Source organism: Seriola lalandi, unplaced genomic scaffold, assembly GCF_002814215.2.
Source record: "Seriola lalandi dorsalis isolate HSWRI2012SDOR001 ecotype SW California unplaced genomic scaffold, Sedor1 jcf7180002054062, whole genome shotgun sequence".
In the NCBI taxonomy this organism is placed as follows: domain Eukaryota; kingdom Metazoa; phylum Chordata; class Actinopteri; order Carangiformes; family Carangidae; genus Seriola; species Seriola lalandi.
In genome coordinates, this window is record NW_019524615.1 from 773,647 (window position 1) to 797,869 (window position 24,223).

Genomic DNA, 24,223 nt, shown 5'->3' on the forward strand with positions numbered 1-24,223 from the left:
TAATATTGCATAAAAATGTCAAAAAATGTCATAATATTGCATGGTATAAAAATGTCAAAAAATGTCATAGTATAGTATGGCATAAAAATGCCAAAAAATGTCATGGTGTAATATAGCATAAAAATGTCAAAAAATATCATAGTACAGTATGGCATAAAAAGGTCAAAAAATGTCATAGTATAGTATGGCATAAAATGTCAAAAAATTTCATAGTGTAATATGACATAAAAAGGTAAAAAAATGTCATAGTATAGTATGACATAAAATGTCAAAACATGTTATAGTGTAATATTGCAAAAAATGTCAAAAAATGTCATATTATTGCATGGTATAAAAATGTCAAAAATTGTCATAGTATAGTATAGCATAAAATGTCAAAAAATGTCATAGTATAGTATTGCATAAAAATGTCAAAACATCTTATAGTGTAATATTGCATAAAAATGTCAAAACATGTTATAGTGTAATATTGCAAAAAATGTCAAAAAATGTCATAGTATTGCATGGTATAAAAATGTCAAAAAATGTCATAGTATAGTATGGCATAAAAATGCCAAAAAATGTCATGGTGTAATATAGCATAAAAATGTCAAAAAATGTCATAGTATAGCATGGCATAAAATGTCAAAACATGTTATAGTGTAATATAGCATAAAATTGTCAAAAAATGTCATAGTATAGTATAGCATAAAAATGCACAAAAATGTCATAGTGTAATAAGGCATAAAAATGTCAAAAATGTCATGGTATAGTATTGCATAAAAATGTCAAAAAATGTCATAGTATAGTATGGCATAAAAATATAGTGTAATATTGCATAAAAATGTCAAAAAATGTCATAGTACAGTATGGCATAAAAATATCAAAAAATGTCATAGTGTAATATAGCATAGAAATGTCAAAGAAATGTCATAGTATAGTATGGCACAAAATGTAAAAACATGTTATAGTGTAATATTGCATAAAAATGTCAAAAAATGTCATATTATAATGTAGCATAAAATGTCAAAAAATGTCTTAGTATAGTAAGGCATAAAAATGCCAAAAAATTTCATAGTGTAATATAGCATAGAAATGTCAAAGAAATGTCATAGTATAGTATGGCACAAAATGTAAAAACATGTTATAGTGTAATATTGCATAAAAATGTCAAAAAATGTCATATTATAGTATAGCATAAAATGTAAAAAAATGTCATATTGTAATATGGAATAAAAACGTCGAAAAATGTCATAGTATAATAAGGAATTGAACTTCGAAACATGTTACAGTGTAATATTTCATAAAAATGTCAAAAAATGTCACAGTATAGTATGGCACAAAGAATTCATAGTATAGTAAGTATTCAAATGTCAAAAAACATCACACAATAGTAATGAATAAAAAATCTCAAAAAATGTCAAAAAAGTTATACTATAGTAAGGCATAAATACTTGAAAAACGTCACAGTATAATAATGCATAAAATGTCAAAAATAAAAAGTCATACTATAGTATGGCATAAAAATGTCAAATGTCAATTATCCTAATATACATGTCTTTGGACTGCAAAGGAAACCGGATTACCCAGAGAGAGCACACGCAGGCATAGGGAGAACATGCGAACTCCACACAGAAAGGACCCAGGCCCGAAGTTCGAACTCACAGCCTTCACACTGTGGGAACACCGTCCTAACCCCTGCTGACCGTGCTGCCCCATAAAAAGGATATATTGCAGTAAGGCATGAAATGTTCAATTATGACAAGGTACAAAATGTCATATTATAGTGAAGCATAAAAAAGTTACAGTGTATTAAAGCATGAAAACGTCATAGTATAGTAAGGCATAAAAAAAAAATCATAGTATTCATGATGACCTTTGTCATGGGATTTTTTGACAGAAATTCAATTCATACTTTGATATATCCATCATTTTATATTTACTCATGCTAGCAATCTGACTGCTAGCCTATACCCGCAGATGCAGCCACTCACACACTTCATTTAGTGAATACAAACTAGATCTTGATTTTGTAAATAGTAGGCCTTTAGGCTAAAGATATAAGAAGTAAGAAACAACCACTCTCATTGTTGATAAAGAAGGAATTTAATAAATCTCAACATGGCTGCCGGCTGCTATGCAGTCCAGCTTCACCGGTCTCTGAGAACTTTTGCATCATCTTCAGGTACAACAATTGTAAAAAGCAAACACCATCATACAATAAACAAAAAATAACAATCCAATAAATCTCAGAGCAGACAGCAACAACCGCTCTTGGCATGAGAGTGCTCACCATCTACAGATGCAGCCATAGGTAGGTGTGCCATAGTTACGGGCATGTGCGCCAGTTGCGTCAAACAGTGCCTGTCATTTAAAATGCTTTTATCATTTCTGTGTTGATCATTTTTAGACTACATATCTATAGTATTGTATTTTAGCACTGTAGCCCAAAGAAAACGGTCAATTTGAATAGAAGACATGCACCAGGACTAAATAAATCAATGGGTAATACACGACATGGAACAACATAAATTGGAAATTGGATAGTTACCAATCCTTCTCTATATTATATGATGTCTTTTTTTTTACTTTACTAGGCCTGCATTTATCTGACAGTTTTAGCCTTCAAATAACTAAATAAATAAAGAAAGATTAAAACTACCGAGCAGTTTCCAAGCCAAGTACAGTCGCACTTATCTATTTTTTCCACTGCTTGAGCAGAACTGCTTGAGAGCCCAACAATGTAATTATATATGACGGTAGTGGCGCCTATAGGTGCTTGAATGCTGGCCGTCATAGTGTTAAAATATATATAGTTGGGCATTTCAAGTACTCTTGGGGGGCCCTAAGCAGCTGCTTAGTTAGCTTATGCCTTGGGCCGGTCTTGTGTGTGTGTGTGTGTGTGTGTGTGTGTGTGTGTCATTGCCAATTTAACTTTATAATAAAATTAAGGTCTCCCTATTTAAATGGGTTTTTAAAATAAAATTTTTGCTTGAACTTGTTTGTGTATGTGCCTGTTTTCATGCATTTTCCACATTAGACTGTGTCAGTGAATTTAATGCACATGAACTGGAGAGAAGATGGAGGAACAAATGGAGTGGGTTGATTCTGTATTGCTTCCCTGATTATCAGTATTGGAGGGCTGAGAAGTTGCAGCACATTTGAATATCGCTAAATTAAACTCTGGGATAAGAACAGAGCAGTAGGGTGTGTGTGTGTGTGTGTTGTAGAGAGAGGTAGAGATAGAGAGGTTTGATGCTGTAACAGCTGCTAATTATTGCTGCTCTATATTTCACACAGTCTGTTTGATCTCCTGTCCTGTGGAGAGAGATAGGGATTCTCTGTGTCTGTTTCTCACAAACTCACACGTTTATGCGCACACACTCACACACACACACACACACACACACACACACACACACACACACACACACACACACACACACAAGCTCAGGGGTCATGAGGAGGAGAAAGAGGAGTTGTGCTCTAATTACTGAATCTCTGCAGGAGTTGACTTACATTTCTAGCCAACACCTCAGGACTCGGAGTGTACATTTTGTGTCTTGTTTTCATGTCTGTATTTATGTCACCTCTTGCTGTAGCCCCCCCTGTGTACTGGTCTGTGTTCACTGATATCACAGAGGGCAAATCAATCCAATCTCTCAAAGCACTCTGGGTAGTCCAAGTCCACAGACCATCTGGATGCCGCTCTGTTCTCTTCTGTGCTCTGCTCCCCGAGAGCCGGCCGCTGCAGTGATCAACTGTTTGGCAAGCAGCTTTAATACATCCTTGCCTTCACCAATCATCAAGCATGGATGCATAGCAACAGTTACTAACCACGATAACCCTGGGTAAGACATGCAAGAAAAAAGCTCACACAGTGTATGTTTCATTAACGATGCAAATGGTATTTGTTTGTTTGTTTGTTTTTTTCTTTCTTTCTTTCTTTCTTATCTCACATATATGATACTCAAGCAAAACATACACTTCAAACTGTCTGGTGCTAATTAACTCTCCTGAAACTGAGTGGATATTTTTGGACTTATGGCTTTGGGCATCCCCAGTATGGTGAACCAAAGGTCAAAGTGGACATAATAATGAAATGTGGTCAAAACGTTTCTTTGTACCAAATAATTTATCTGTTTAACACTAAGATAAATAGATCGATAGATCGATAGATCGATAGATAGATAGATAGATAGATAGATAGATAGATAGATAGATAGATAGATAGATAGATAGATACTTTATTTATCCCCTAGGGGAAATTCATGATCAAGAAAAGAACTAGAAACTCTTTTAGAATGATCCTTCTACATTTTAGAAATGACTCCTAGGAATTGTGGGCCTCACTTTGAGAAATACCAAACCACACAGTATTAATTCTTTATGTGGAGTTTGTTGCAACATGTTGCACAATCACCATGAATCAGACAGAATAACATGAAGCATTAAAGCCCATTTATTTTCACCCAAGTTTTAATGTAACAGATCAGTTTCATTCATTGCTGTCTTAACAACTGATTTGTTAAATCACTTTGCTGTGTGGAAAAAAAGGTCATGTCACATATTAATATGAAAAGTTGTTGATGTGTTCGTATCAGTGAGTGTGGAATAAGCATTGAACTACTGCTAAAGGTTGAATTCACCTTTTATTTTATTGTTTCCCATGATTCTAATGTTATCACTCTCTGTCAGAATATTTACACTATAGAGACAAAACAGGTCTTTACATGTGTCAGATATGGAAATTAGTTGTTGTCCTTCCTATGGTGCATGTGTGTCATTCCAGAATTACATCTATCTTAAACACACACACACATGCACACACACACACAAATACAATATACACCAAGGTTAAAATGGCTGTGCTATGCCCCCCGGTTCCTGGAACGTTATTTATGTTTATTGAAAGTCACACTCTAACGCAGATAACCTGTATGAAATGGAGATAAGGGGAGAGTATTATCACTTTCTCTTGCCCCTCTTTCCCTGGCATGAATGATACTTCAAAAGGCAGCAAGGTCTGTCTGTGGTTCAGAAGGAAAGAGAGAGGATGACACAAGCCCAGCTTGTCTTTGAATAGCAGGTGCACCTTTCCCTTTATTCTGGGCCTGAATGAGGAATGATGGAAAAAGCAAAGGATCAAAGTCTGTTTTCTCACTGTCTGCTGCAACACGGCAGAGGCTAAATGGAGAAACACATTTTCATTTGAAAACAGTCAATAGTTGGGCTGTTTGTGTGTATGCATGCGTGTGTGTGTGTGTTTGTGAGTGCATATGTGGGTAAGAGTTGGAGATGATGCTAGTAAAAGCACTGACACATCCCCATTTCAAATAGAAGGCTTTTGTCCAAACTAAAAATTCCTTCTCTCTCTCTCACCAGTCTGTGTTGCCAAGGAAGATGAATAAACATGGCAGCCACTCTGTGACAATCATAACGCCTTCTGTTGAAACCTCACTGGCCACACTCTCTCCATGAAAGGCTGCGGGTTCAAGGGTTGCAGTGCTACTGAGGAGAGCGGGGCGAGTGGGGTCGCATGGAAAGCAGCGGACTGAGGCAGGAGAGGCATGGGATGATGGGACAGCAGGATGGAGGGGAACAGAGAGGAGATGGAGAAGGGGGAGAGGTGAAGGTGATGAGGGAGGGAGGGGTGGAGAGGTTGTAGGGGGTGAGGGAGCTGAGCTGGGTGTGGGTGGATGGCAGGAGAGGGGGGCGAGGTGGAAGAGGAGGAGGAGGAGGGTGGCATGGAGAGGGCTGTGTGTTGTAAAATAATATGATGAAGGCTGGAGAGAGGGGGGGATGGTGGAAGAGGGGGGAGGTTGGGGACTGCCAGAGCCATGGGCTGAGTAAAGTTCTTTTGTGGGGTCACATGTGGAAGAGGGAGACTGACCCGGAGGGCGTGCTGTCCTTGTGTTTGCATCGCATCTGTGTGAATTGACTGGGTTTGAGGCTGTGAAGGGTTGTGCAAGGGTGCAGGTACAGGTGTGTATTGTTCCTCTGAAGTTCCACAGTTCTCTGCCTGTGTGGTGTGTGTGTAGTTTGTCTCTGTGTGTGTATCTGCACTCTCCTGCGACCGTTCCAGGACTTTCTGCATGTGCTCTCTTGCCTGCTCCTGCAGGAGACGATATTTGTCCATCTCCTCAGCAGTAAAGCTGATTGGCGGTGCTGTCTCTCCACCTGTCTGTTTGTCATCAGTCCTAATCTGTGACGGGCAGAGATTTGGCATGCTGCTGGCGTTTGACTCAGCCACGTCCAGAGGATGTTTCTGACTGTCGACGACTGCTCCAGGATCCACTCCACTGCCCTTAGCTTCATCTTCCTCCTCTCCCCCCTTGTCCTGACTCTTCTCCAGCAGCCACTTTTTCCTCTTGGCCTTTCTCTGGATTGCAGGTAGTTTCCCAATGAGAGGGAGAAGCAACATCCTCGTTGGTTTCTGTGGCAGAGACTTACTGGGGGATAGTCCCTGAAGAGTTCTGCCTGAGCTGCTTGTGGTGACAGGGGTTGAGGATCCATGTCGATGGTCAGACTGCGAATTGGGCTCTTTTAGCTGTGAAGGACTTGTTTCACCATGGTGTGTGTTGAGGCCTGGAACTGTGGGAGCAAAAGAGGCTCTGGGGGGTGAGGAATGAGAGAGGGAACTACAGGTAAGGCCAGATGAAGCAGATGTGGAGGTGCTCTGTTTCTTTGCCCCCTGAGGAGCCTCGGATGAGAGTCCTGGAGCTCCTGAGGACATCCCGCAAGAACTAGCTTTCAGCCCATCCACTGTGACTCCAGAGCAGGTACTGCTCCTGCTCCACTCCCAGCTCAGCTCTGACATGCTGGTGCTGCTGCAGGGGCTGCAGGATCGTGGGCTATGGCATCTGCTGGCCCGTGTATTGATCACACTTTGGGGGCTGTATGTCTGCCCGCTTGTCCACCACTCAGGGCTGGAGAAGTGTCTTGAGCTTGAGCGTCTGGTGCCTGTGCATCTCCACACACAGCCCGGGCTGTCTCTGCTGTCAGCCCCTGTCCTGGAGCCTGACGTGGATCTGTGTGTCCCCCTGTCTTCCCAGCTGTCGCTGCTGCCCCATGTCCATCTGTCAACGCTGCACCTGTCCCAGTCTACATCTTCAGTGCTAAGATGTCTGCTACTCCTGCCCCAGCTGCTAGGACTGGGGCTAAACCTCGCCACCCGGTCCCTCTCCACTACTCTGTTTCCTGACCTCCACCCAGCCCTTGACCTGACCTCCTCACTGATTCCAGGACAGTTTCCTCTCATCCACTCCCACTGCTCTGTATCTGAAACCAGGCCTCTGTCTCTTCTACCTGAATTCCCTCCCACCTTCCTGCCCCTCTCCTCCCAGGCTTCACCGTGCCTCAAACTCTTACTATGAATGAATTTCCTGTCCCTGTGGGGGAGTTTTCTCTTTCTCGCCGGGCTGCTACCACAGCTGTTGTCAGGGTAACAGCAGTCAATGAAACTCCTGGGGTTGCTATGGTGACCCCTTTCCCAAAACAGCTTTGAGTTGCATCCTGGTGAGAAGGAGTGTAAGGAGAAGTGAGACCGCCAGGGAAAAGTCACCCCGTCTTCGTCTCGCTTTCCCTCCCCCTTAGTGTCTCTGTCTGCTGTGTGTCTGGTGAGCTGGGAGTAGGCACTGCAGTGATCTGCCTGCTCTCTGTCTGGCTGTGACTGGGATTCAGTGCTGTGGCTCCTGTGAGGCCTCCTCTTCCTGACAGAGATAGATACTGGCTCAGCCTCACATCTCCCCAGGAGACAGCTGCTCCCTGCTCTTCGCACCGTCCTCCTCATGCCCCTATCCCCACTCACCCTTTGTCTCCCATTCTTCCTCCAGCTCCCTCCAGCTTCTTCTCTCCTCTCTCTGCCAGTGGATACTGTGGAGACAACACTCCTCACTTTGCACCTTGCTGATAGGCGCTTGTTTGAAGTTTTTTCCTTCTCGCCCCTCTTCCTCTTTCCCAGCTTGTGTTTCTTTGTGCTAGCTTTCCTCTTTTTGCGTGACACTTCCGAGACACCCACATACGGCTGTGGAGCGCTGGCGCACTCGCACATTGTCTCTCTCCCACACTCACACCTGGACGGGCTGATGCACATCCCCTGTGTGCCAGACTGGGTGACAGACTCTAATTTACAGCTCAGGGCTGTGATGGCTCTCTCGCTGATCCCTCTCACACCCCCTAATCTGCCTCCCAGAGGATCCTGGGAGTTTGTGTCAGAGCTGTCACTATGGGCAGGGTCAAATGGATGGGAGGCTGCCCTCACACAATTCTCCATACTTAGCTTGTTTCTTTCTCTTTCTGATCCTGTTGCCGATGATGAAAGGGGTTTTTTTAGGAACAGGTGTGCTTTTGTTTCCACATTGATATGTTGCTCTGTCTTGATATTCTCCTCAGCTATTTTCCATCTGGGTGCTCTCAACTCATGTCTTGTATGTCTTTGTAAACAGGAGTGAGCGTCTGGTGTAAGAATAACTGGCACACATGGGTTTGATTCATCAGAAAGAGCACACAACTGATCCTGTTGCAACTCCTGCAGATCCTCTGTGAGTTTTTCTGGTCGTTGCGGGTTCAAGCAGAGTGGGTTGCAGCTATAGGAAATGTGTGGTTGAGACTTGGTGAACTTAAGCAAACTGACAGGCCATCTCAGACGGGTAGAGCCATCTTTCCCTAGCACACACACATGCTGACTCTCCTCCCTCCCTGCCTCTGTTTCTGGCTTTCTCTCTGTCTCACTATCTGTGTTTTCGGTGTCTATGTGTTCGCCTGCTAGTGCTGCACCCCATATGGTCACCTGGGTCTGCGATGGTAAGAATAGTGAATCATGGCTCTTATTATCAGGTGCTGCTGTGGAAATAAGAGAGTGTTCTTTCAGGATGTTTGTTTTTTCAATCACCCCCTCTTCTCTCACTGTCTCTCCAGGGATTTGACCCATGTCGCTCGGTCCAACACTGTCAGAGCTAGACTTACGCTTTTCACTCGGACCGTGTTTCCTCTCCTCTGATGCCCCAATCTCCCTGTCAATATCTTCCATTATTCCCCTTATCCTTTCTTTCATTTGCTCCCTCTTCTCTCTCTCCTCCTCCTCGAGGTCCGAGAAGACGGAGGCAGAAGGCTCCAGCCTTGGCCCCCTGCGTGAGAAGCAGAAGGACACCCCGAGCCTGCCTCCCACTCTCCCCCGTCCAGGGAGAGGCAGCTGGGGATACATGCCCAGACAAGACTGGGAGTTCACTGCAGGAGGGTCTGTATTGGATGCCGGATGTGTGATTAGTGGGGACTCTGCTAGAGCAGTGGCCAACGGTATTTGGCACGGAGATTGGCATGAATCTTTTGGCTGGTGGCTGAGAGTAGCTGTCCTGGTTTGTGGAGGACGGGGTTGCTGGGTGTGGTTGAAGGGCTCAGGTTTGTAGTCAGGGCTGTGGTCTCTTTGGTTCATGTCTCTCTCTTGCTGCTGGCTCACAGCCCTGACTGTACTTCTTAGCCCATGACTCCTTCCTGGGACTCTGCAACATGAGGTGACATGACAAACCTGAATTTAGTTTAGTTTGATGACACTTGACTTCACTTTAGCCTGGCTCAATTTAATTACAGAGTAACTTAACAACCCCTGAAAGCTTGTTTTTGCTGACCACCGGTGGTTTGACTTTTCACCTTGCTTCAGCGATGTACAGGTTTGCTCCAAGACCTTGTGACATCACTGTTGGGTGTGGTTACAGATGTGGCAAAGACATCAGAGAGGGCAGGGAAACACTGCTTTTCAGCCTTCTGTTAAGTTACTCTTTCAAATAAATTCAGCCTTGAACTGACACATGACATTAAAAGTTAATGCCATCATAAAATATCATGAAAACATAAATTATCTAAATAACATGCATATTTATAAAGTTATAGTCAACTAAATAACAAAATACAGTACAAATGCATGAATAATATACTAAAATCTGACAATACAATGATAGTAGAACAGAAATCATTAGTCAATTAATCAATCTTGACATACTGACACAAAATTATGAGTTAGTACATATAAATTATTAGTTGCACCCATAAACGATAGAGCTGAGTAATACAATTTAAGAAGTGAGGGTCAAGTAGATAATGCACTTACAGCATACAAGTGCTTCATTGCCCCACCAAAGATGTCTTAACCCTTGTCTGTTTCTTTGTCAGCAGGATTACACAGTACAAAACTGATTTGCATCGAACTTGGCGGAGGGATGGGGCAAGGGCCAGGGAAGAATTCATTCATTTTTGTGGCAGATCTAAATCATTTACTATGAATTTGAATTTTTCTCTCCTACGTCTGGTGTATGTTGTTTGTCACTTGCCGAGGCAGAGGTCTGTGCTCTCTGAGTGCGCTTCTAGTTGAAATGCTATAGATTAAATTAGATTTTAATGTACATTAAACATACATACAGGTATGTAGAGATGTGTATTATCTGTACAGTAATGTAATAATACAGATCCATAATAGAGCCTATTGTAACTCTACTGAGATTAGTACTGAGGTAGAGGATATTGTAACAATACATTATACAGGCTATTGAAAGAAAGAAAGAAAGAAAGAAAGAAAGAGAGAAATAAAGAAAGAATACATGATTTGTATAGTCATAGTAATGCTATTCACATATCATCACCTGATTATGGAAAAACACATTTAATTGCACAGGAAATAGGTGCAATCAAGCTGATTACTATGTGATGCATTGTTTTTTTTATCAGTTGTTTTGATTGCTTTACCAAACCCTGAGGCAACTTTCATGTTTGAACACCTTTCGGTCATTTAATTTACAACAATGTTTTTTCTTCTACTATTCATTCTTCTCTAAAACACCATCTCCTTCTACAACAAACCATCTACTCTCTGAGAGTCAGCAAGAATGTGTCTTCATGTTATATTTACTTCACCTGTGGCCCATCTAGGCCAACTGAGTGCTCTCACATCTGTGGATGCATCCATCAAATCTAGGAAACGTTGACTGGATGTGACACACTCCAACCCCTCTGGACTCCTGCCCCTGGTCTCATTACACACACACACACACACGCACACGCACACACACACACACACACACACGCGCACACACACACACAAAAATACACGCTCCTCCAACTTACCGTTGGGTTTCCTGTTGCAGCTGTGCAAGCTGGTGCAGGCGTCTGAGAGCCTTCTCCTGTTTGCGCTGGTCCTTCCATGATTTTGAGGCCACGTTCCGAGCAAACTCCCTGTGCTTGAGGTCCTTCAGCCTCTTTAAAGGGGCAGAGAGGGAGGGGGGTATGTGGAACGCAGGGGGTAGCGAGGAAGAAGGGAGATGTGAGAATGGGACAAAAAGGAGAGAGAGATCAGTCTTAGGAAGCTCTCTGCAGGCAGCTGTCTTTCAAACAATACACATCAGTCAGCAGCGATTGCAGATGTTCTTCTCCAAAGCTCATGTCCAATTAACTCCATTCAGCCTGGAAGAAAGCATTTTTCCTCCAACGCACAGCTTGATAGCAAACACAACCCAACTGGTGAATAGTAGATTACAGACGCAGTTATGGTGATTGACATGAGTTATTTAATGATGATGATGCTCTTTCTGTGTGTGTTGGACTGACATTTTTCTTTTTGCTCGGCCTTCTTCTATCTAGTGGCGTGCCGCAGAGATTTCTAAAATGTTCAGCCTCTCATCAGTCATCACAGCTCAGCTTGAGAGAACCTCTGATCCAATGACATCTGCTTTTCAGCTGGAGTGTTCCAAAAGCATTGATTTGCTGATGCTGAAATTACACATCACCAAACACAAGGGCAAAGCTACTGATCAAAAGAACCATGAGAGTCACTGTAAAGGGCAAAGATTTCAGTTGGAAAAATGCTGGGCCGTTGTATGAGCTTGATTGTATGTGTATGTGTATGTGTGTGTGTGTGTGTGTGTGTGTGTGTGTGTGTGTGTGTGTGTGTGTGTGTGTGTGTGTGTGTGTTTGTGTGTGTGTGTGTGTGTGTGTTTGTGAGACACATGTACACAAACCACAACATTGTGTTTTCTTTTTGAGCAAACTGGTGGGTCTTCACCAGCGCTATAGTGCAGAAAAAGTAACAATTAGCTCCATTTTGTGTCTGTATGTCTTGTGTGTGTGCACATGTGTGTATTTGTGTGAAACCATGTGTCTATAGGTGCACCAGTCCTCTAAGGGAAACAATGATTCATGCCTCTCTCTCTGGTTTCCTTTTCTGACACACTTTAATCCCTCCTTTATCCATGCTTGGCAGGTGTGTGTGTGCATGTGCATGTTGGTGTGTTGCTTTTGTCTGTGTATGTGTATCAGTGTGTGTCTGAAGGCTAAGGAGAGACTCAGGAGTTTGGGAATAGCTGCAGTATCATGCACCACCATCCCTCCTATCTCCTGTCTTATTCTCTTTTGCTTCCCAGTATATTTTAGCTACCTCGGTGTGCAATTCACCCATGGCTTATAAATTCAGGATTTGTTGTTTATTTTATATGTTTGTGAACTTATCCTGTAGCATAAGTTCCAACAGGATTACACCACTCTCACTTTTAGCTTATGCTACGCTATTATCCACCCATACAGTATGCATCATGCACACACGCCCATATGCACACATCAGATTAGCCCCTCAGACATCAGATTTATTTATACATTCACTCTCTTTCACACCCAGATCTTATGCAGGAGCTGACAGTCGTCAGGTTAATCTCTGCTGAGTCTTACACAAGCGGGTGTCTTTTTACATTATCACTTGATGCTTAACATCCCACTGTCAGCTCACTAAAGGCAGCAATAAGTATGTGCCAGCAGAGCAAGAGCAGCCCTTGTGGGTTTGTATCTTTTAAACATACATTTCTTATAGTATAGTTCCTTGTGCATTGCAGATGTGTGTGTGTGTGTGTGTGTGTGTGTGTGTGCCTGTGTGTGTGTGTATTTGTTAGGGGTGCGGTAGTGAGCTTTGAGGGGCTTTGATGCCAGACTCATTCTATGGGAAATATTAATCATGTTCAAGCGGAGAGGCATACATAATGAACTGCTGCGGACAGAGCCAGGAAAAAGGGGGAGAAGAAGGGAGGAAAAAAAGATCAGTCGTAGTTGTGTAGCTGTCCATGGCAATGACTGAGCGCGAGAGAGCAGTCTGTAATAGAAGGAATGTATGAAGATGAATACTTCTCCTCCCTCTTGCATTTGCACTCTGCCAGGTTATTGTTCTCTCTTAAAAACAGGTCCCACTGCAGGAAAAACCTGAAGCTATATTTAGAGCCAACCAAAATATTGCGTACAGAACCGTTTTCCAGTTAGCACACGGGGCAGAGATATTTCCGTTTCCCACTTTAAAGCGGCTCCCTTTGTCTTCAAAGATGATGTCATGTCCCCAACAGCGGGAAGTGATATTGCTCCTTCTCTCCAACATGCCAGTCTAGCTATGCCCTGTGAAGCTCAATCCGTCAGTCAAAGCCTCGATCAATATTCCTTTAGATGTGTTAAGGAGTGCTCAAGCTAAGGCAACTATGGATGAGTCAGAGTTGATTCATATCCACTAGGGCCTTAGAATGAGGGATGATGTATCCTTAGGTAGCATGTGAGGAGCCATACTAATAGGCTGATTGCTCTTTTATTCAAAAAGGGAGTCTAATTCTGTTGTAATGAGCAATTTCTGTAATCAGCAGTAAATGCTGATAAAGCGCTGTATTCAGACATGTTTATCCCCGAATCGATGACAGGGAAAGGAGACAGAGCAAACGCAATCAGCTTCCATTCTCCAAAGCCAATACTCCTGTAGGGAAGCTGTCTTCAGCTAGAATTTCATCTGTTGTCTGCTCGGTAGGAGTGTATGTATGTGTGTGTGTGTGTGTGTGTGTGTGTGTGTGTGTGTGTGTTCCTACGGTGCCAGTGGCTACTGTCAGCTCAGTGCCTCATGCAGCTCGTTTCATGTGCCTGCCGCTAGCTAAAACAAAGCATTAACATTGGCCTGCAGTTGCTTCAATTCATTTTCAAAGAACAATGACAGAGGAGGAACAGTTTTATTTAATGTTTATTTCATGTTGCACAGTGTGGGCGTTCAGAAGTGGGAAGCGGCTTGGCTTGGTTGAGAGATTGCCTGTGTTTGTGGACGAGTGTGTACATGGGTAAGTGTATGTCTGTATGTTTTTGTATGTGAGTGTATGTCTTGGCATGACAACAGATAGCTGTAGGAGAATGTGCTATCAGCAGAACCTTCAGCTTGTTAGTCCAGTGTGGAGGTTGTGTATGAAAATGGACGTGAAAGCAGAACGCAGGAGAAAACCTGCTGCCGGGCCTTTTCCTAATGGTCCATTGGCCTCATCCTGTCCAAGCCTGAATAATAGAATCATATTTGAGCTATGACTAATAGCTCCATGTTTTATTTGGTACAGAATATTTATTTTTCTTTTGAAGAAAGTACAGATAGAGGAAGAATAAAGTGAATTTTGTAGTGGAGCCCTTATGTACCAGATACATATAAAATCAACTGCTCTTTAGTTTGAACTGCAGAAAAAAAGATTCTCCATGTATCATAAATTTGGGACTTGAAGATTAAGTAATACTTAAATGCACAATATGACTGTTCTCTTCTGTTTTCATTCGGGTTGCTTTGATTACGCTTTACTGGCTCGGCTAAGAATAAGACACTTCACTCACCTGATTTTAAGCGAATTGCATTTTTGTATTTAAACAGCTCAGAGAACTTAACATTGTGTTATGACCTTCATACATTATGAGTTTTCCTGATTTTATGAGAATTGCTTTGCTCTTTGATGTCTGCTAGAGAAGATTACTCTTTACCTTTACTTCTGTTTGGGGTCTCAGACCCCAGCAGTAAAACATGGTTAAGTAAAATTATTTCTCTATGCTCTCTACCTATGTTTGGTGTTTTTTTTTTTTTGTTTGTTTTTTTTTACATAGCACCAATCGTCTCAAGTCTCAGGTAAAATTCTTTTGATTCCTCTTATGGAAGCTCTATAACAGTTTGTTCATAGTGGTTCCAACAGGGAGTTCTCTCCAGACCTCCCTTAAGTTTAACTGAACCCAAACAAAGGTAAAATCACTATCTAAGATAATATACTGTGCAGTCCGTCAATAACTTTTAAGCAAGCAAAAGGAAAAGCCAATATACCATGAAATATTTCCTTATTTGGTGTAATAACATTGTTTTATGGTCACTAATGTATTTTCTCACCACTATGGTGTTTTAATACAGTCAGAAGAAAGAAAATGAAATATGATTGATTTGCAGTTATTATCATTTAAACACACACACAGCGGTTAATACTTTCTTATTTACCATGTCTCTATATACAGTTTTCCTATTTCTATGTTCATGCTTGATATTATATACTGCATGCAGTAGTGGCTCATTTTTACATAATTTTTGTACTTTTGTAATTATGTTATGTTATGTTATGTTATGTTATGTTATGTTATGTTATGTTATGTTATGTTATGTTATGTTATGTTATCAGCCTGTTCAAATGGATACATGCAGTGCGATGTGTGTGTATTTGTCTTGAGTTGAGGCATTCCACCTCTGTGTGCATGTGTGTGTGTGTGTGTGTGTGTGTGTGTGTGTGTGTGTGTGTGTGTGTGTGTGACAGAGATGATGCAGTTGTCAAATTTCTACTGCTACCCGCTGGGAAACTGTACCCAATGGGCGGATTGACATGGAGATGTAACATAGCTTTCCGTCAACACGCATAAAGCTAACACACCCAAATTCGGCTGCGAGAGATCATAAAAAATGTCTGCTTGTGTGCCTGTTTGTAACATGTGTGTGTTAAGCTGTAGCGCAGGTGCTTCCCTTATACCTGTTTGTGTGCGTGGTCGTAGGAGTTGATGTGATTGTCAAACTCCTGGTGTCTGAGGTACTGCTTGTCACACAGCTCACAGTAGAAAAGAGCCTTCAGATCCTCCACTGAGCAGCCCAAAGCTCTCTCTGCACGCTCCTGGAGAAAGAGAGAGACGGAGAAGACGAGTTAGAGTGCTGGAGGGATTGGGGGACAGAAATGAGAGTTGAGATAGATGCAGAGAGAGATAGAGACATAAAGGGTTAGAGGGGCAGAGATAGAGAGCGAGAAGAGTTGGCGGGGGTTGGGATTTGGGTGCGGGGGGTGGGGTGGGGGGGGTCAAAAGAATGGCAGATTGTTAGCCATTTAGAGCAAATCTGCATCCCAGAGACATCAGCAGTAATAGCCTCTACATGTGCTCTGCATAAAACTGTTAAACAGCTTCCCATTAAAGTATGCTGCCTTACTGCTGCTGCTGGAGGTTGGACAAAGGCACTGAAGCCCTGTGCTCATGGCAGCTTGAGCCTGGGGACACATTTAATACAGCCACTATAATAGAAACCTGCGTATGTACTGTAATGGCAAATAGTCTGAGTCTGACTGCAGAGAAAGGGGCAATTGTGGCTGACAGAAAAAAAAACCTGAGCATCTAAAATGCTCAACTTAGACTTTTCTACACTGGCAAAAAATCATGCATGTGAGGAAGAAAAAGTTCCAGACAAAAAACACACACACATATATATAAAGTTGCATAAATAGCACATGGACAGATACACACACTCAAACACGCACTGCACAAATGGCACATGGACCTCGGGGGATAAATCGCTTGTCTGCATGCTCACATCAGCCAGAGGGTTTTTTTTTTTTGGTCCGAGGACAAGCACAGGGTTGTGTACAATAGACGTGTGTGCTTGCTTATGTATGTGTGTGTGTTTTTGTGCGCGTTTGCGTGAGTGTTCAGGGGTGTGTGTGCATTCATGCCATGCTCTGCTTCAGAATGTAATTTCCCTCAGGCTAGGGGCTGCCAATAAACACTATTGAATTCTGTTCTACACTGACATGATGGGAATTTAATTTGAGGTTGTCACTTCTTTCTCTCCTTCTCTGCTTCGTTCCTTCCCTCCGTCCATCTCCTACTCGTCCTCCCTCTCTATGCGAGCTCTTGTTTTTGTCTTCGTCCTTTTTTTGCTCCCTCATCCAACTTACGCTTTTCCTCCACTCCTTTATCCCCCTTTGTATCCCCCTCTATTTGCCTTTTTTCTCTCTCTCTGGCTTGCTCCTTTTCTGTTTGGCGAGCCCTGGGTCATGCAGTGACAGAGTCTATTGGCCCCAATTTGCTTCAGTAATATGCCTGCACACAGGAACATAGGTGAGAGGAAAAGAGAGGGAGGATAGCAATGCAGGCAAGAGGAGAAATGGCCCCTGCCTGCCCTCGCAGAAATGCACACACCAACATCTGAGCATCGCTATCACCACAGAGTTGAACAATCCCCGCTGTACACGCCATCAGTTTTCACACATATAAATGCTATATCCATGCAATTTCTATCTGCACACATACGCAGTTACACACACATACAGAGGGAAAAGACTGTCCTTCCTCTGGCCTGTTCCATCTGCAGCTAGATAGCTTGTAGGCACAATGGGTGAAGTGTAGGGGAGGCTAAAGAAACGACCAGGCTGACAGAACTCTCCTATACCTAAATCAACAGAGAGGTAACTAATACACATTGATCCTGTGTTGTTCTGTGTGTGTGTTTGTGTTTGTGTGTGTGCGCCATGGTATCGATTTGCCTTGCAGGCTTAAGTCACGACCAGGAAATGATCCAATCAACCGGGGCGGCCTTCCTATGAGTGCTGCCGGGGTGATGAGATTGAGATAATGAAAGCTGTGTTTCTGTAGACCTTTTGGCTTATGCAAGATTACACAGGAGCTGTGAATGTGCATGTCTTCATGTGTGCGCGCATGACGTGTGCATACATGTGAGCTTGTGTGTATTTTTGTGCGCGCTCGCCTTTGTACTCCCTAACCCCTTTCTTCTCACCTCTCTGCACTCTGTCAGGGTAATTATTTTGAACAGTGAAATATATGTATGGAAAGAGGGGTGTACATAAGAAAAGGTGTGAATGCATCAAAGCAGAAATGTGTGCTTGCGAAGTCACAAGCCATTTGTCTATGTCAGAGGGATCCTGACATGCGATTCCCCCTTTTCCCGTTGAATACTAAAATCAAACAGTGAGCTTTCATTTCCTTCAAATGTGCCCACCTCATATGATTTCTTCTTGCCAATATGCATAGACTCACTTACAGAGATACATCCACACATTCAGCACACCCACATAAACAAACACACTTATGCATGCACCGTCATACACAGCCTGTCAACCTGATACACCAGTGCTAAATTAATCTAGACCTCAATTTACCTCTGTAGCATAAATCTGTTTGCAGAAAATGCACAACTGATATCTGCAGACCTGAATGGACATTGATTGTTTGCATGATTATGTGTGTGAGTGTTGCTGGGAGGCTGTGAATGTGAATGTGTTTCCATGCTTCTTTTCTTTTTTTCTCTCTCTCTCTCTCTCCGCTCATTCTCAATTTGTGGGAGAAGTGCCATGTTATCCCTCGTCATAGCTGAAATTATGCCGCAAATAAGAATCATTATGGACCATAACAGGAGTTTCAGACACAAACGCATGTAATTTAATGTCTAGAGCTACTGTGGAAATGAACAGGTCACGCTAAAAGTGTTTTACACATGTGGTCTGTCAGTGCTTGAGAATATGTGCACTGGAAACTAATGATATACAACAAATTCATGAAAAACTCTTCAGAAAGAAAAAAAAAATCCCTTGAGGAACCTCTGGGAGTTCTCTGGGATTGAAACTGTGACAACACTTTTCTGATGCAATCATACTGTCACTGCCATCGCACCCATTAAAACTGCCCTCTTGTTTTTTTTTTTTTTTTGGATGTCAGATTTTTCTAGCATGTGAAATTTAAAAAATAAAATCACCCTCGTTAGTTGTAAGAACACTATGGAGCCTAATGGAGATTTCGAATTATCTGGATTCTTCTGGTGATCCTGACATTCAAAACTGCTGAGCTGCAAAGGAGACCTGCAGACACCTATTAGATATGCTTCTTCCTATCATAACTCTCATTAACACCTTGACACTGAGTTGACTACAGGTAGAGCTCTGTCAGGGACACAAAGAGAGACTTCTAAATAATAAACACAAGAATAGAATAATTGTAAAGTCAACAGTTCTCACTCATTTCACAACAAGGTGAGCGATACCACATTTGCTCTTTCTTAAAAAAAAACACAAATCCAAATTTGTTATGTAATGCAAGTGTACAGGGTCATTTATTAAATTTAAGTGGTTTAAGTGGTTTGAGTGGTTATGAATTCTAAAATACAAAAACAAATATCATTGAAAACAATGTGAATAAAGCTAATTTTCATGCTAACAGTGATAAACAGAGTGGGAAAAATAGTGAGTGCTTCATTTAATTTGCTGTTTCCATGTAAACTTTATGCATACTGAGTTGAATGTGTTCAGTGCCATTTAGCTTTTATATAGTTTGTTTAGACTGAATCAATGACATTAAAATCCTGAATTAAAACTGTGTTCAGACACCTACTGTACTTGTATGAGCTAAATCGTTTCACTCGTCTCGCTGGTCACTTTCTCGTTGGCTGTAATTAAATATTGAACAGCATTTTCATGGATGGCTGGACTCGACCTAGAGAGAGTGTGAGGGAGGACTTTTAAGGCTAACAGACTTATATTATAGTAAAGTCCCTCTGACACAGCATTTTGATAGTTTTTTTTTCCCTCCTTACTTTGATGTATATTTCCTGGTAAATTAGAATATTGGCATGGGACACAATGTGAGGAGAAATCATGAAAACTGTAGGCTTCAACAATTTGCAGAGAAAGACAGTTTTATTTGAGATTCTGACATAAAAAATGACGGCAATGTATTATTGTTAAGGAGTTGTGCACTTAACTAAGTTTCCTTTTCTTGCCCACTATGTCTCTCTTTCTTTACGTGGCTAGATGTGCACAGGCAGCTGGCGAATACTTGACTACCACATAGAAGAGTGTGAATTTGTGCTTCATCAGACTTATTAAATATGCTGTCTTAATCATGCTGAGATGAAACTTGATCAGATGTGTTAATTGTTAACAGCACTGCAACACAAGTCTTAATTGCAGTCTTGTTCAGCATGAAATTCAAAACATACCCAGACTGGTAAAAAAAAAAAAAAAAATGAGGACGAAACAACACTCAGTATGCATAATAAATCCAGGAAGAGAGAGACAGTGAGGTCAGTCGCAGCACAACTGGCGGTAAGAGATTCACTCTGTTGAAATATATTACTGTAACTGCTACTGAATAGAGCTTCTCCTGCAGGGGGTAGAAAAAATAAAGTAAAAACTTCATGGACATGGCTAACTGTGAAGAAACTGTTGTTACAGTAATTGCCATTGCAGAACTGATAAAAACACAGGCCTTACAAGGTTACATGCCACTGAGCAGTATGTCCCTTTATGAACCCTACACTCAACTGCATCAGCAAAATTGCTGTTAGTTAGTTTCTCTTTGCTTCTGCATATTGTCGTTTGTTTATTATAATGATTTTCAAGACTTTTAAATTTCCTTTAAAACTTTTTTTTTTCCAGCTCTGTTAATTAACTCATGTTGCTGTGAAACTCGTGTGATGGACCTTTTTATAATTTGCATTGTTTTGTGTATCCCTCTATTTACTTCTTTTATATCTAGTGTTTCATATTCTGTAATTTAAGAAGAAATAGAAAGATGGAACTATGCTGAATAGATTTCAAGGTATTTCTTAATGTAGCATTTCATAAAGCCCATCTGCCAGTATCAAAATGAAATTAATTTTGGAGAGTGTGGTATCTAATGAGTGACATATTCATTCCTTTTTCACTGAATAATTATCTCTGTCTTTTCAATATTTAAGGTGCATAACAATGGTGAAGAAGTTGCAAGGCTGGCACATAACTGCACAATGCCCATTCATTTAGCATTCAGCAGGTGATGAGGGGAAGAGAAGAGAAGAGAAGAGAAGAGAAGAGAAGAGAAGAGAAGAGAAGAGAAGAGAAGAGAAGAGAAGAGACAAAGGGAGAAACTGTGAATAGGGGATGTTTATGAATTTAGATAACTTCTAATTGCTACTGTGCCTTGAGAGAACAATTGAATAAACAACCTGGTATCACCAAATGATGAATGAATAATTTCTTAAGTCATTTCACGTGTTATCATTGCGCATTTTTTGCTTTTTGTGTGTCATTTCACACCATGTCACTTCTCTACCGACCAGAGGTGCACTGTTGGGAGAAGAAAACCAGATGGCTCCTCATATTGGCACATATTTTGCAATAACAATAAAAAAAAACCCTTACACCTCTCATAAACAAGTGCACCACCACTGCCCCAAAAACCCCCTTAGTAAGGCTCTGATGATGTGTGTGTGTCTCCCCAAGAGAGATGTTATTACATATTTACATGCTGCTCCTCTTTTGTTGAGCAAATACTCAAACACGTGTGTACGCCTAATGTTATTTATTATTATTTAATAAAAAGGATTCTTTACCTAGGGGCCTCCAGAGTCTAGGATCGCCACTGCTACTGGCTAACCCCTAACCCGTATTACAACGGCGTTAAATGAGACGTGAAAAGCTTAAAATGCATAGACATGATACGTGAAATGACGTCTAAAGTGGCGTGCTATTTTAACACCATCCCATGATATCATGTAGCAATAAACAATTCATAGCAGTTTATCAAGCCCAATTAATCATTTAATTATTTTCAGCTATAATTATCACCATAACTTGGCTACTGTAATGGATAGACACAATTCCATTTGTGAAAAAATAAAAAATAAAAAAAAATCAGCAACTCTGTTTGCCTCTCGCTCTGTCTCTCTCTTGCAGTCAATTTCAATCTATTCTTATTTCTTTTGTAGAGCACTGTGTAACATTGTTAAGAAAAGAGCTATATAAATAAAGTTTATTATGATCATCATTATTATTATTATTATCATGGTTGACAAGTATCTGCCACTCTTCTGTTTTCTTCTCTGCCAGCATCTGAGGTGTCTCTGTGATCCAATCCTTCAGACACATACACACATACACAAGTGGAGAGAGTCTGGCGGCATGAGAGTCTGGCTGTGCGGTGTGATTTCTGGCTATTCTTCTGTAGCTAATGACAGCTGACCTGAGGGCTAAGTTGCTTGTTACTGTAATGACCTGTAGATCTCAGCGGCTGCAACACCCTCATGCACACACACACACACACACACACACACACACACACACACACACACACACACACACACACACACACAGAGTGCCAAACAGGAAAGCTGAGTGTTAATGAGCTGATATTTGCAGCCCTAATGAATCTCCCTTGACTGCCTTTAATATGCCTCCATGGCCAGCACCCACCCATTTATTCATTTAATGTGTGTGTGCATGTGCGTCTGTATGTACGTCCCAGCCTTTGTTATTGGTCTGAACAGTGTTTCTCTGTGTGTTTGTGTATCTTTGTTTGCTCCAAATCATTACAGCCAGTTAGAAGTATGGCCAAACCTAGAACACAGAGCGACTACAGCCAAAACCGCCGATGTGTTGACCATGGATACGGTCATTAGGGTTTTCTTACAGCCAAAAGGACAGATGTGTTAGTACCAGTGAGCTACGTCATCTCTAAAACTGCCAGCAACCTGTGAAAGAGACACTGGACAGGACAAAGTAATTCAGAATATGAGAACAACAAACATGGTAAAGTACAAAGTGTATTCCAGAGATCCTGTGTCAGGTGTATCTTGACTCGTCGAGTTTCTAAATTTAAACCCTCTGCACAGAAAATCGTCAGTGTTTGTTCAATTCCTCCATTTCTTTCTCTCTCACTCAAAATACAAACGGAACGTTCCATCTCCCTCTGACCTTTGCATGTTGAGCAGCATGCAAGAAACAAACTGAATAAATAAATCATGAAGGGATTATATTTGCTAATTTGCCCTGTGCCCTTTGTTGCCTTGTTGATATGAGGAGTGCTTCTCTCAGGATTTTATCGTTAAACTGAGGGTCTGCGACCTTTGTACTAGATGATTTGTTTACTTCGAAAACTAAATCTGGTTTAAGATCAGATGTATCACAAAATCTGGTACTTCTGATCTTAAAGCTGAGCAGAGGCAGAGACATCCCGACTTTTAGCCTCTGGATCCTAAATTTCCCATGATACAACACAGTAGTGTCTTCTGTTAGACCCTCTCTGAATGATAAATGCCCAGGACATACTCCAAGTTCATAATACAAGCTTTGTTATAACCTTTAAGTTTCAAGTCCAACCCAGAAAACCCTTGATGACAACATTTATTTTTAAAAAAGCTCTTTTTAGAGCCACAGAGGATATTATACAATTGCTGCAGAACTCCTCATGGCAAGTAGCATCAAAATCAGATGAAATGTATAGAAGCTCTTTGTAAACAGTTTCCTCCAGTTTTAGGGGACAGAGTGTGCAATTCAACATAAGTGTTACCAAGGGCATTGTATTCAATATCTGATTTCAAGTCCTTTGCTGTCAGTCAGTGACTGAAGTCTGTGACCTACAGACATAAGCAGATACTTGGTAGCTTCCTTAGGAATGCTCTGTCAGGCTTGTATTGGAGCTATTTCAGACTGTTTTTCCTCAGTATAACCTTTATCTGTGAGACAGATGTTCAGTTGGACTGATGCCGGGTGACTTGACTATACTATAAACATCTGGGTTGCCTTGTCTGTATGTTTAGGATCACTGACCTGCTGTGCTGTCCTAAAAAGATTTATCTAATGGAATTTTGCATTTTTACACTGTCCACTCAGTATGAATATAAACACACTAAGAAACACTTAAAGCTGAAAGTGCCTTGCGGTCATTGTTTTATTCTAAATCTAATATGCTGAAGTACCTCCAAAAAAACAGAAAATATGTCACTGTCTAAATACTGAGTGGCTGCACAGTAAGTGCTGCTTTCATGCTCTGTTTACAGTAGGTTAACTGCGTTAGAGTTTTACTGATAAAAATAAATCTGCTCTGAGCACATCTATAGGCATCAATGTCACTGATTGTCTTGACCTAAAAAAGAGAGAGCTGCACGGTAGCATCCTGACTCCATATATAATGTGTGACATGTCGCATCCACATGCAAATGTAAGCAGATGAAAAATAATGAGACGGGGTGTTCAACAGCCTCAAAACAACTGTACTAGGGTTACAGTAGGAAGCCTGTGGCATGGATAAATTGCACCGCTCTCCTGTTGAAAGTCATAAATCTATGATTAGTCACAAGGCCCAACCAAACAATCACTCAGCAAGAGATCAAAATTTAATTCCCTGTCCATCACAAGGCAAGGCCACAGAGCCC

At 41.5% G+C, this 24,223-nt stretch overlaps 1 protein-coding gene across 2 annotated transcripts in view; it reads right to left on the bottom strand.

Moving 5' to 3' along the window:
* Positions 1 to 2,066: 2,066 nt before the first annotated feature.
* The window catches only part of znf804b (zinc finger protein 804B), a 36,691-nt gene continuing 14,534 nt past the window's right edge, over positions 2,067 to 24,223 (bottom strand). For both annotated transcript variants that reach the window (XM_087173177.1, XM_087173176.1), the window contains exons 3-5: positions 15,789 to 15,926; positions 11,095 to 11,225; positions 2,067 to 9,479 (exon numbers count right to left, since the gene is read on the bottom strand). In XM_087173177.1, coding sequence (XP_087029303.1) covers positions 5,414 to 9,479; positions 11,095 to 11,225; positions 15,789 to 15,926 — 4,335 coding nt within the window. In that variant the 3' untranslated portion in view covers positions 2,067 to 5,413. The remainder of the gene's footprint in view (positions 9,480 to 11,094; positions 11,226 to 15,788; positions 15,927 to 24,223) is intronic.